The following is a 12,378-nucleotide window of genomic DNA, read 5'->3' as shown; positions in this document are numbered from 1 at the left end:
AAGAAAGCCCTGACTGTCCTGCTCTCAAGGACATTGCCTGTGCCTCATCTTCATCTGCACACTGGAAGGCCTGGGGGCCCTCCACCTGTCCAGTGTCTAACTGTGGAATGGCGGGTCTCGTGCATGGTTCTTTGCATGCCCTCTCATGGATGTTCTCCCCAGAAAGGCACCTCTTGCTTGTTCTCTCTTCTCCCCACCCCCATGCTTTCCCCTATGGTGGAGACACCTGGCCTTTGTCTTCACTGGGAATTCCAACAGGCTTCAGGAGGATGGCCCTGTCTCACCCCATAACTAATGCAGCCTGGGAAGCATCGTTCCGTGAGGCGGGGCTGGAGCACTCTTGCAGAGGAACCCAAGTGAGTTCCCATGGAGCTCAGCTTTCCAGGCATTGACCTGACTCCCTTGCTTCGCAGTTGCATCCACTGCTCAGGATCTGGGGGTTGCTGCTCGGACTTTGGCCTGCATCGCTGACCTCCTGGGCTGCATGGCCAAAGGAGACGGGGGCTTACGGAGCGGCCCCGCAGCCAACGTGGCCTGGGCCTCTGCTTTCCGGCACCTTGAGAGGGGGAGCATTTCTGAGGGCGTCAAGAAACTGGCTGTGGAAAGGAAGAAGTGGCTGGACAGGTACTGGGGGCGAGGGGTGGGAGGGGGGGGCTGCCTGGGGGCACAGCATGGCCCCGACAAGGCCTGCTGAGCAGCACCGCTCCTGTCCTCGTGCTCTGCAACATCCACACGAGGGCCGTGGGCTTGGCCAGGAGCACTGCACCATCCCTTCACTCACTTGCAGCAGGGAGGGAGAGAGCCCCCAAAGGCCCTCAGGATTGCTCCTGGTGGACCGACCTCCTCTTCCCAGGCCACCGTCGTGGGCGGCAGGTGGGTTCCCGGTTAGCCCCTGGCAGCACTTTCAGTGGAAAGGGAGAGGGGCCCTCCTCCTCCTCCTCCATCATCTCCTCCTCCTCCTGCCTGAGACCCAGGAGGGCTCCAGCCGGTCGGCAGGCCTGGCCGGAGGCAGCTGCTTCCTGTGCCCACAGGGCCACTGTTGTCTGTTTGCTTTGGCCGACGGGAGCAGTGAGCTCCCCTCCTGGGTCGAGGCCCAATCCTAGTGGCCACTTCCCAAGCGTGGTCCACTCGCCCAGGAGGGCAGAGCCAGGATGCCTTGGTGGGAGGGATCAAGCGGGCGAGGATCCTCCCTGGGGATTCTCTGGGAGGCCTTGGGCCAGCCCCACTGGCAGCACAGGGGCAAGGGGACATGCCTCGCAGGAAGGCTTCTGGGAGGGCCGAGAGGCCTCTGCAGGCGAGGAGCTCTCGTGCAGGGCTCGGCTGCCACAGCACAGGCAAGGCACCGCCATCTCTCCTTCCTGGGCTCTTGCAGGCCCATCCTGCTGGTTCGAGCCGCCCGGCACTATGAGGGGGCGGCGCAAATCCTCATCCGCCAGGCGGTGATGTCCTCCTGCCGCTTCATCAGCCTCAGCCCCGCTGCGCTGCCCCCCATGGGCTGTTGGGTGACGGTGGAGTGTCCTGCTCGAATTGACCTCTCTGGTAAGTGGCTGGCCCCTCCGCTTGGGGAATGCTTGGGAATTGCCCAGGCTGGGAGTGCTCTCGCCCGCTTGGAGCCCTGGGATGAGGGCAAGCCCGTAGGCCCCGGCCTTTTTGCTCCTGCATCAGACTGCTCAGAGGGGGCGACCCAACGGCAGGAGCAAAGCCCGGGATCTGCCAGGAGCAGCAGTAGTATAAAGGTCCTGTGGTCCGGGGTCCCTTGTAACACCCCCACCCCCCGGAGTTGCGCTGGGTCATAGGCCAGGTGTTCTGGGACTGCCCCTCTTCGGCTAAGGGAGCTACTTCTGACCACCTGTTTCTCAGGTGGCTGGAGCGACACTCCCCCCATCACATACGAGCACGGAGGGGCGGTGGTGGACCTGGCCGTCCTCGTGGATGGGTGCAGGCCGATTGGCGCCCGGGCCCAGCGCATTGCAGAGCCGGAGTTGCAGCTGGTCAGCGCCTCTGGAGGCCTCGAGGGAGAGGTGGTGGTGAAGCTCATGTGTCGGAACCTGGAGGACTTGCGGGATCACTGCCAGCCTCAGGCACCAGGTGAGCGCCTGAGCCACGCCTTCCGGCAACAATATGGTGCAGGACCCCAGCTGGACTCCGTCTGCCGGCAGGGATGGCGGCCCCAAGAGGCCAGCAAAGGGGCGCGTTGCGTTGCAGTGACGCGCCACCCTCGCGGACAGGGTAGGCGGGAGAGGCTTGGGGAGGGGCCCGTGGCTCAGTGGCCGTGCCCTGCTTTACACGGAGAAGGCCCAGCAGCAGCTCCACTATCTTGCCTGCAACCCTGGGGAGCCCTCGCGGCCAAGCAAGGCTGACCATCCTGGGCTAAATGGACCCAGGCGCGGGCTCGGCAGGAGGCTGTCTCCAGTGTTGCTGTGCTCCTGTTTGAATGGGCCCAGCGTGGCTTGCCTTGTCATCCTGGCTGCAATCCCGCCCAACACTGCAGACCCTGGGCCCATGGCAGTCCCTTGTGTGGGGGGCCTTCATGGGCAAGGGCCCTGCTGGCCTCCCTTCACAGCCTCTCTCTCCTTCCAGGAGCATTGCTGAAAGCAGCCTTCATTTGTGCTGGAGTCGTGGACCTCTCTTCCCAGAAGGCCTTGCGGGAGCAGCTGAGGGAGCGCTTTGGGGGCGGCTTTGAGCTCCGCACCTGGTCTCGCCTGCCTCATGGATCGGGGCTGGGTAGGTGCCTTGATGGCCTGCGCGTGTTTGATGTCCCTTGTAGCACCAAATGTTACAGAGGAACATTCAGACTTTGCCAGAAGAAAGAGAGTGAAATAGCCCTTGGGAGAGTTCTGTGGGAAGCCTGAGATGCCCTGGAAGGAAGGGGTGCTTGTGCCCAGTGAGTGACCCCAGTCCACAGAGGCTGAGAAGACACAGCCAGAGGGCAAGGCTCGGCCTGGCACCAGCTTGGATTGACCTTGGCTGATCCTGGGGAGGAGAGAGAAGGGCGGGGGAGAGTTGGCTGGCAGAGGGGAGGGTTTGGGATTGAAAGTTAGGGTGATGAATTTAGGGGTCACCGTCCTATGAATTTGGAGGACTAACTCAACATCTGAGGCCTGAGGAAGGGGCATTTTCCACCACTGTCTAAAAAGCCAGTGCTGCTTTTTAAAGCATCTTCGTACATGTTCTTACACATTCGTTCTCGTTTTTTGTCAGCCACCTCGGCAGTCTGTCCTCAGAAAGGAAGGATATTAATATTTCAAATAAATACTTTTATGGTGATTTTATATTGTTGGTATAATCTTTTGCGCACCTCCCTGGGATTGCCTTTGGTGGTAAAAGCCAGATGCATAGAAATATTTAAAACAGATCAATCAAAAATTTAACATTACAAGGATTTATTTTGGTGGTTTGTGGAAATTAATTAGTTTGCAGGGCTTTCTCCTAGGCCCTGCGCTGTTCAGCGTTTTCATGAGTGACTTGCAGGAGGGGGTAGAAGAGGCGATTCTACAATGTGGTTGTTTCAGCGTGGCCACAATGGCAGCCATGTTGGTTACAGGGGCGTCGCCTATGGCAGCCAACTTGCAAATATGCCTATGGGCTCCAGTCGAATCGCTGGACAAATTAACGGGGGACGGGACCCTCCGGGGCGCTTAGTGAGGATGGCGCTGAGGAACTTCCAGAGGGAGTCAGCCACCTTTGGTTGGCTTCAGCTCCAGGCAGCTCTTCCATTCTTCTGGCTCGCGGCAGAGCCCTGAGCAGGAGGCTCGGTGTGCACCTGCTCCAAGAGCACGCCCTCCATGCTCCTCAGGTCTGGTGCCGTGGAGCCCCGGGTGGGGGAGGCTTTATCAGGGAAGGATGCGTGCCAGTGGCCCCCACCTCGTCCGTTTTGGTGCTCATTTGTTCTCTTCCACAGGCACCAGCAGCATCCTGGCTGGTGCTGTGATGGCATCATTGTACCGGGCCTCGGGGCACTCTGCCAGCGTAGAGTCCCTGATCCATGATGTGCTACACTTGGAGCAAGTCCTCACTACAGGTAAGACATGTATGTGCTTAGATTATCCTTCCTCAAACTAGTGCCCCCCCAGATCTGTTGGACTACGATTCCCATAATCCCCCAGCCAGCAAGAAGGCTGACTTAGATGCATATGTGCCCTGACTTGAAGCCTGTGGGTGGGTAGCAAAAACAGACATCCATAGAAGATGGTGCCGCCTCCTACTTCAGCCACATCTCTGTTCCCCGTTGCCCGGACTCATTCAGAGCCCCCAAATGCAATATTAACAGCGGCCCCTTTGGGGGATTTTCTCTCTCTTCTGGATCAAGACTAGTAGAAATGTTTCCAGCTCACTTTGCTGCTGTGATTAGAAATGCACCACAGGCCATTTCCCTCTATTTGGGGATGTTTTTGTCATGTGCATAAAGCTCTACCAACATCCTCACGCTTGACTGCAACTTTTGATGGAGGAATGTGCAATGCAGGGAGGATTTTCTTTCTCTGCCATGTTCTTATTTATTACCTTGGTCTCCCACCTTTCTTGGAAGGAATGTCAGGTCGCGTGCCTGGGGCCCTGCCTCCCCCACTGCCATTTTATCCTCATAGCAGCCCGCTGAAGTAGAGTAGGCTGACCTTGATGACTTCCCAAGTCCCCCCTCCCCAAAATTTGGTCTTCCTGGGGGGCCCAGCATTCTCACCCCCCCCAGCTCTTTTAGACCCCTCCCCTTGTCTTAGTAGCAGGAACAGCAGAGCCCTGGGCAAGGGTGTCTCCCCACGGTTTCAGCCTTCCTCTCCAGTGGCCCACTAAACTCTATGTTCCAGAGGGATTTGGGGGGATTCGGAGCCCTGGGGGCCAACAGATGCTCCACCCACTTTTCTGAAATGGCCACAGGGGATTTGGGGTGTGTGTAGAAAGTGGGAAATGTTAGAGTTCTGGAGGGAGGGCTAACCCAGGGATGGGGACCCTCTGCCCCATGGACCGGACGTGGCCCCCTGGCCTTGCCCTTCTGGCCCACAAGCTTCTTTTGCCGTAATCTCTATTCAGGAATAAGAGACTGTTTAAAGGCAATTAACGTTTAAGTGCCACACAGAGCCCTGAGCTGCTGGCGCCTGGAGAGCTGTGGCCCTGGGGGGTTTTACTCCTGAGCAGAGTTGCCTAGAACGGAGCTGCATTTCATAGGCTTGGTGGGAAAATGCCCTCATTGGCCCCGCCCACTTCTGGGCTGAAAAGGGTTCGAGACCTTGATGTTGTACAGCCCCTGCCGCCCTTTGGGGCAAGAGCCAGGCCCTCGTGCCCCGCCCCGCCCCTGGCACCCTCCTATTCTCCTCTGGCTCAGCGGCGTCAGCCAGTCCGAGTGCTGGAGAGCTCCTAACCCCAGAAGTTTCTGTCCTTTCCTGGGACTGAGACCTTCCCAGCCTCTTGTAGCAACAGGTAAACGAGCCAGCTCCCTCCCTCAGCCCGTTGCTTTTCCTTGCAGGCGGTGGGTGGCAGGACCAGGTTGGTGGGCTGATGCCGGCACTCAAGATCGGGCGCTCAAAGGCGCAGCTGCCGTTGAAAGTGGAAGTGGAGCGGCTGGCCACTCCGGACGGCTTCCTGCACACCCTGAACGAGCACCTGCTCTTGCTGTACACTGGAAAGACCCGTCTCGCCCGCAACCTGCTCCAGGTAGAGTGAGGTGGTGGATGGTTGGAAGTGCTGTCATGGCTCAGAGCAGGGAGGTGCGCCTCACGTGCCTCACTCATAACTGGATGGATGAGACATTCATGGAGGAGGAATGGTCTATATCAGCAGTGCGGAACCTTCTAGGCCACGAGGCCTCCATGGCCCGGATCCGCCACCGCAGGGCACTTGAAGCAGTCATTCCCAAGGCTCTGCTTGTGTCCTGCGCTCCGCCCGCCCGCCCTCAGCTCTTCCTTGTGCTGCTGCTTGTGTGTGGCGTTAAACAGAAAGGGCTTGAGCCCCAGCACTCCTTGTTTGAGAAAGTAAGCGCTACCCAGAATCCAGTGGCAGATTCACACATGGTGGCAGTGGCCATGTCCTCTTCTCGGGAGAGCAGTGGGCCACCGGTAGCTTTCTGGACCAGCTTTGCTCACGGGGCACTCCTCGTGTCTGGCTGTCGGAGCAGGCTGAGGAACACGGCCTGGATCCTGCGCTGAGGGTAGTCGTTGGCATCCGGGAGTCCCAGCCCCAACCAGGCCTCTTTGCCAGGCCTCCTTGTCCAGCCGTGCCGTGGCAGGGAGTGGGGGCGGCCTGGGGCCTGAGAGTGCTTTCCTCCAGGTTGCAGTCCTGCTGGCTCTCCGCCTGGGCCGGCCTCACACAGACCTTTGGGGTTCCCAGTGCGAGAGCCCGTGGCTCTCGGCAGCCTCTGATCACATGCGGATGCTAGTATTTCTGCAGGGCACTTTGCCCAAGGGGAGGTGTGGCAGTTGCACTGAAACCCTGTTCCTCCAAAGCTGCCCTGTTTAAATCAGCACCACCCACAAGGTAGCAAATGATCCTCTTTTCACTCCCGCTGCTTCTTGCAGGATGTTCTGAGGAACTGGTACGCCAGGCTGCCCACCCTCGTGCAGAACGCCCACGCCCTCGTGCAGAACGCAGAGGAGTGCGCCCAGGCTCTTCAGCAAGGTACAGCCCCCGCCCGCCACCTTGTTCTGCCCACAGGCAGAGGCCATAGTGCAGAAGGGTGGAGGGTAGGGCTGGGCACAGGAGAGGCTACGGGAGCTCCGCCCTGACACCATCAGCAGGCAGCTGCCATCCTGTTCCATGACCCTTCTAGGGATTTCCAGGAACAGGCCTTGTCCAGTGGGATCCTGCAGACCCCCTCTTCCTAGAGGATAGACAGCCTGGGGAACAGAGTTACTGTGGACCTTTGCTGTGGGCACTGAGGAAGGTCGGTCAGATTGCACAGACCTCCTTGTCTGCAGGGAGGGGGCTGAAGAGCCCCACAGGAGGAAGGAGCCCCACAAGTACCAGGGCCGTTCTGAGAGCAGCAGCGATGGCAGGTCTGATGAGGAAAGGGGACGCAACATGGTGGTTACAGAATGGTGGTTCAGGGGGCCAAATCTGGCCCTCCCCAGATGGCCACACCTCCTTCCCTGAACCACCAATAGTCTGCTGGTTTCACGGCTTCCCCGCATCCTAGGAGGCGGAGCTGCCTCTCCCAGGGCCTAGTGACTGGCAGGAAGAGGTTGAACTGCAGCCAGCTGGTATCGAGGGTGTATGTTGGCTCCTTTTGCCTTCAGCTACTCCCACCCCTAGGAGCGTCCCCAAAATGGAATTTGGCCCCCATGCTGAGAGAGGTTCAGCAGCCTGCTGTAAGATGTGCTGGTGCTCTAGCGATCAGCCTCATTGCGCTGGATCCAGAAATCAGTGGGACTTACGTTAGTTTTGCTAGCTTGTTTCGTTGATTTCAATGGGCCTCTTTGTATGGCTAAGTAGGATCCAACCCATAGCTTCTCACTGTTCTTCCTTTCCAATGCAGGCAACCTGGCTCTTTTGGGTAAGTGTATTGATCAGTACTGGTTGCAGAAGAAGAAGATGGCACCTGGCTGTGAGCCTCTGGCGGTCCAGCGTATGATGGAGGTGCTGCAGCCATATGTCCATGGGCAGAGCCTGGCTGGCGCTGGAGGTGGCGGCTTCCTCTACATCTTAACTAAGGAGCCCAGGAAGAAGGAGGCCTTGCAGAGGATCCTGGCAGAAACAGAGGTGACGTGAAACGGCTCACAAGTTCATGTCCATCCATGTCTGCCTTCCTATAGAAATCAGAGATGGACATTTTGCAGGCTTGGGGTTCAGGCAGCCAAGGTGCAAGCCTTCCAAAGAATGGAAGGAGGAGGTGAGCACTCATACCATGCAAGGAGAGGAGCAGCTGCTTACCTGTCTGGCGGGCCCACCAGGCTCCATAAGGAGTCCCCCTCTATTTGTGCTGCAGCTAAAGGTTTGATTGCATCCCTTCCTTTCAGGGCCTGGGAAACTTCAGCATCCACACGGTGGAGGTGGACACAGCTGGCTTCCAAATGCAGCTTCTGGAGGAGGACTTCCAGCAAGAGCAAGCAGCACTGCAGCTTTCCCAGCCCACAACCTGCTAGGAGGCCTGTACAACAACTTTTCTCTAGGGATGAAACAGCTCACTGGCTGAAGAACCTGTGCTTTGTTTCCATGCACTCCTGCCCTGTTTGACTGCAGGGGTGGGGTGGGGTGATGGGAGGAACACATCCCAAGAGGCCTCTGGCATCAGTAGCTGTCTGGCTCAAAGGAAAGAGCCTATACACCTGTCAGGCCTCTTAAGAGCCTAGGAAGAGGCCTGCTGGATCAGACTAGAATCTAGGCCAACACCCTCTTTCCCAAGCAGACGCCTTTCGAAAGCTCTCAGGCAGGGCACGAGAGCCACGGTAATGATGGCAATTTCAGGGATCTTATGCAGAGGTTCCTGGACATATTTTTTTTATGGAATGAAATAACTAGAAAGCTAATATAGATATCCTCAAGAGATTCACGTTCTCCGAGTTTTACTATTTCCTGCAACCATCTCAATACTTAGTGGGCCTAATCCAGCAGGAGTGAGTTGTGATTGAATTCCATTGGAAACTATTAAAAGGGACTGAGGCACGGCTAGCTTTTGCTGGGTTGTACCCAATATTTTGAACATTTGTGGTTAAGCAAAGTCACTTGGACGTGTGGGAAAGACCTGCTTGGGGAAAACCCTTTGCAGTTCATATCAAAAGGAGTGTCTTTCCAAAATTGAATTCTTGTCCATGTAACATCGTGCTGGGCATTTCCCACTACTGCACCTGTAAATTTTTCTGACTTGCCTGTTTCCACTTTCCACATCCCACCGGCAACGTCCCTAACAGCATCATGCAGACCTGTGCCCATGGCGTGTCCCCAGCGGGCACATGCCACATGGCCCTTGATTTGGAGCAGGGCAAGCTCACCACCCTGGGCTCAGGTTGGGGGGGGGGGTCCAGGCTTCGTTCACTTGGGAAGGAGCAGCCACTCACGAGAACTGCTCAAAGCAGCACTTCCAACACAAGTGTAGCACGAAAGCTACCAGGGGACTCAACAGCCAGAGGAGTTTTGGATGTGGGCTATTAGATAGTCCAAGGGTAGGGAACCTGGTATCCTGCAGGTATTTTAGACTTGCAACTCCCATAATCCCCAACAAATGCCCATGCTGTTTGGGACCAATGGGCGTTCTACTCTAGAGGTGCTTCCACATGGGGCACCATCACCCCACCTTACTCATAAAATTTTACGGGGGGGGGGGGGCAAACGTCAATTTCTCATCATATCTACGTATTTCCCACTATTTAGTCCACCCTTTTTAAACCAGAAAACAACACAGTTAATCTAGAATAGTGCCTTCTGATGGTTAGTGGAAGGAGCCATGTCTGGAAACACCCCACAACTTCTGGAGGGCACCAAGTTGCCTTCCCCCGAGTTAGACCACAATTCCCAGGTGAGCGAGCATCATGTGGGTTGGCGGTTTCCCTAAGGGCCCCAAGAGGTTCTAGCAGTCTTTTGTACCTTTACACTTCTTGCAAGGACCTTCCCTGCCACAAAATATTATGGCCAAAGGGAGAAAAGTGGCTGAAGCCCCACGTGCACAGAAGGATGAGCTCAAGCTGTCAGCAGCCGTCACTCGGCAATTACAGTTGCCGCTTGCTGACTTGAGCACGTAGAAATGCCCAGGTGCCGGCATCATTGCAGAGATCGGACACGAGAGAGCACCGCCAAATCCAGAGAAGAACTCGAGGGAAGCCTCCAAAAGCACCACAGAAGGTCTTGAAGTTTGCCCAACGCATTCCGAACTGGCAGTTTCTCAGAAAGCGCCACTGCTCCACTGACAAAAGAGAACCAGTTCCTTATTGTAAGAAACAGCAAAGAAATAAATGCCTGAATTAATATCTCTCATCTCTGATCAGGATCTCTTCTCGATCCTCCCAGAGTGCAGGAAACAGAATAATGGGCTCATGTTACAGGAAGCCAGATTGCAGCTGGACATCAGGAAAAACTTCCTGACTGTTAGAGCAGTACGACAATGGAATCAGTTACCTAGGGAGGTGGTGGGCTCTCCCACACTAGAGGCCTTCAAGAGGCAGCTGGACAGGCATCTGCCAGGGATGCTTTAGGGTGGATTCCTGCATTGAGCAGGGGGTTGGACTCGATGGCCTTGTGGGGCCCTTCCAGCTCTGCTATTCTATGCTTCTATTATCTTAGGCACTTTGGGGGATTTCCCCCTTCTCATAAGGAACTATGAATGCTATAGCTTGCATGCCTACATGGATAACACCAAGCCCGAGCCCCCCCCAGCCCTAGCAAAGACACCTGCAGAAAGTGGCGGTGCTGTTATAGGCGGCTTTACTAGGAGGGTGACGGCTCGGAGGCTCCGCTGTCTTCGCAGCCCACTTGCCTCCTTTGTAGCAGAGCAGGCGATGCCCTTTACCAGGCCACCGTTCACCAAACCAGCAGGCTGGAGGAGGCCACCTTCAGACACTTTATGTGGCATTAGACATTCACTAGGCAGAAATCCGGCAGAGAGAGGTTGGTTTAATGCCTGCTCTAGATGAAAGAGCGCGTGATTTCAATATCAGAGATCCCAGTGGGCAAGGTCAGCATTTCCCTTTAGTCCCAAGGAGTGTGCTGGGCCATCTTAGGAAAGCACAGAGCGGAGCTCCCGCCTGTGCACAGAAAGAGATGGCCCGGCTCAGCTACAAGCGCAGGCGCTTGATGTCTTCGCTACGGAAGTCCATCCGGAGAGCCAGCACTTGGCGGACTTCAGCTGGCGTGAGGCGCCACGTCAAAGGGCCAGAGTTGGGTCCCCAGTAATCCAAGATCTCAGTTACCTAAAAGGAAGAGGGAAAGAGATTATTAAACTGGCAGAATAACAGAGGGACAGAAGAACGCAAGAAGAGCCGGTGCTGCATCGCTTTGGAAGGCACCGAACACAGCTGCCACAGCCGTCCACCTGACTGGCGCGTGCTGGTGCTGAGGGCCACGAGGGCCAAGAGCACGGCGCCCTTGATGCGCACCCACAACCGCTCTCCCCTTTCACTGCTGTGGGATGCGGGAGGATTCCAGGGGCAATGGCAGCACCTGGGCCTCCCTCTAATCTAAGCAGTGGCCCAACGCCCAGGGAGTGACGGCGGGCCGCACCCTTTCGAGGTTGAGGATGGTTGCCATCTGAGAGAGCCGGGCAAACTTGTCGCGGATGGTCCAGGTGGTGACTGTGGTGAGGTAGGCAATCAGGGAGCGCAGCTCCTTGTCAAACTGCAACCCACCGAGCTGAGGAAACAGAAGGAGCGACAGAGATGCCTCAGAGCTTGTGCTGTGCAAGTTCAGCAACCGATCTGCTAAGCAAAACAAAGTCAAACACACACCCCGTTGGAATAAAGGGGGCGAATTAAGCCTATTTTCTCTCCGTCAGTATTTATTCTGCTCACAAGATTCAGGCTCTCAAACCATTTGGAATGTTTGTTGTTCTTCCAAGTACCAGGAATACACAGAGAAGGAAACCTAGGGGGATGAAGGTGCAGCCCCTTTTAAGGGGGATGGGATGGAAAGGACGGCACAATGGGCCACACCCCAAACTTCTCCTTCCTGAGAGCGAGAAACTCGAGACTTTGGGAACATTAAATGTCACCTATGTAAAGCCTGCTGCACAGAATAACCCGTGTAATTCATTTAGGATCCAAGATTAGATATGTTTTGAAAAGAAGGAGCAGAGAAAAGGCCTGGGCGCCAGAAGCCTAGAATAGTAGAGCTGGAAGACGCCTATACGGCCATCGAGTCCAACCCCTCTGTGTCCTGCACTCTGGAAGGATCAAGAAGAGCGGCAGCACGCTGCTCAGGCGGAGAAGTCCAGACCATTCAAAGCTCTGGCTGACCCCTGACCTGGCTTGTAAGGCTTTTACGAAGAGTAGCTCAAGCTCCTTTTCACCAAAGGCAGGGAAAGGAAAGCAGGGAGGTAGCCGTTGGAGTAGCATTGGTCACACAGGCAGAAAATGCCGTGGTCTCGTGCCCTGGCCTTGCGGCTCCCCATCTCACCAACAACATTGTTCAATGACGCGCGCAGGTGGGGGAAAGAGCGCTCCCCATGCCTGTCGCAGGAAGCCCAGCCTCTCCTGGAAGCAGTCTGGGGGAGGATCCTGCTCGCTCCTTCCATGAAGGCTGGAACGCAGCTTCTCCTTACCCGGCTGAAAGTGGACTTGAGAACGACCTTCTCCAGCTCCACAGCAATGAGGCTGGTCATCAGATTGGTCAGACTGTCATAGATCACTGGCGACAGCCCTGCCTGCAGGCGGAAAAGAAGGGCTTGGCAGGAAGGCAAGTGGGGGCAACAATCCACCCCCCCCCGCACATGTAGGTACAACTGCCAAACGGGTGGGTGGACCCACT

At 56.4% G+C, this 12,378-nt stretch overlaps 2 protein-coding genes across 4 annotated transcripts in view; one reads left to right on the top strand and one right to left on the bottom strand.

Moving 5' to 3' along the window:
- Positions 1 to 8,592, top strand: part of FCSK (fucose kinase) — a 31,427-nt gene extending 22,835 nt beyond the window's left edge. For all 3 annotated transcript variants that reach the window (XM_063141527.1, XM_063141528.1, XM_063141530.1), the window contains 9 exons: positions 414 to 624; positions 1,373 to 1,539; positions 1,861 to 2,088; positions 2,581 to 2,724; positions 3,902 to 4,021; positions 5,459 to 5,646; positions 6,507 to 6,606; positions 7,463 to 7,686; positions 7,944 to 8,592. In XM_063141527.1, the coding sequence (XP_062997597.1) occupies positions 414 to 624; positions 1,373 to 1,539; positions 1,861 to 2,088; positions 2,581 to 2,724; positions 3,902 to 4,021; positions 5,459 to 5,646; positions 6,507 to 6,606; positions 7,463 to 7,686; positions 7,944 to 8,069 (1,508 nt within the window). In that variant the 3' untranslated portion in view covers positions 8,070 to 8,592. The remainder of the gene's footprint in view (positions 1 to 413; positions 625 to 1,372; positions 1,540 to 1,860; positions 2,089 to 2,580; positions 2,725 to 3,901; positions 4,022 to 5,458; positions 5,647 to 6,506; positions 6,607 to 7,462; positions 7,687 to 7,943) is intronic.
- A 1,924-nt stretch (positions 8,593 to 10,516) lies between these two features.
- COG4 (component of oligomeric golgi complex 4) overlaps positions 10,517 to 12,378 on the bottom strand; it is a 34,230-nt gene continuing 32,368 nt past the window's right edge. The window contains exons 17-19 of the mRNA XM_063140931.1: positions 12,173 to 12,274; positions 11,137 to 11,265; positions 10,517 to 10,826 (exon numbers count right to left, since the gene is read on the bottom strand). Coding sequence (XP_062997001.1) covers positions 10,692 to 10,826; positions 11,137 to 11,265; positions 12,173 to 12,274 — 366 coding nt within the window. The 3' untranslated portion in view covers positions 10,517 to 10,691. The remainder of the gene's footprint in view (positions 10,827 to 11,136; positions 11,266 to 12,172; positions 12,275 to 12,378) is intronic.

The sequence above is a fragment of the Elgaria multicarinata genome, chromosome 14, assembly GCF_023053635.1.
Source record: "Elgaria multicarinata webbii isolate HBS135686 ecotype San Diego chromosome 14, rElgMul1.1.pri, whole genome shotgun sequence".
In the NCBI taxonomy this organism is placed as follows: Eukaryota; Metazoa; Chordata; class Lepidosauria; order Squamata; family Anguidae; genus Elgaria; species Elgaria multicarinata.
Note: the sequence above shows the minus strand (reverse complement) of the source record. Positions and strands in the feature narration are given on the sequence as shown.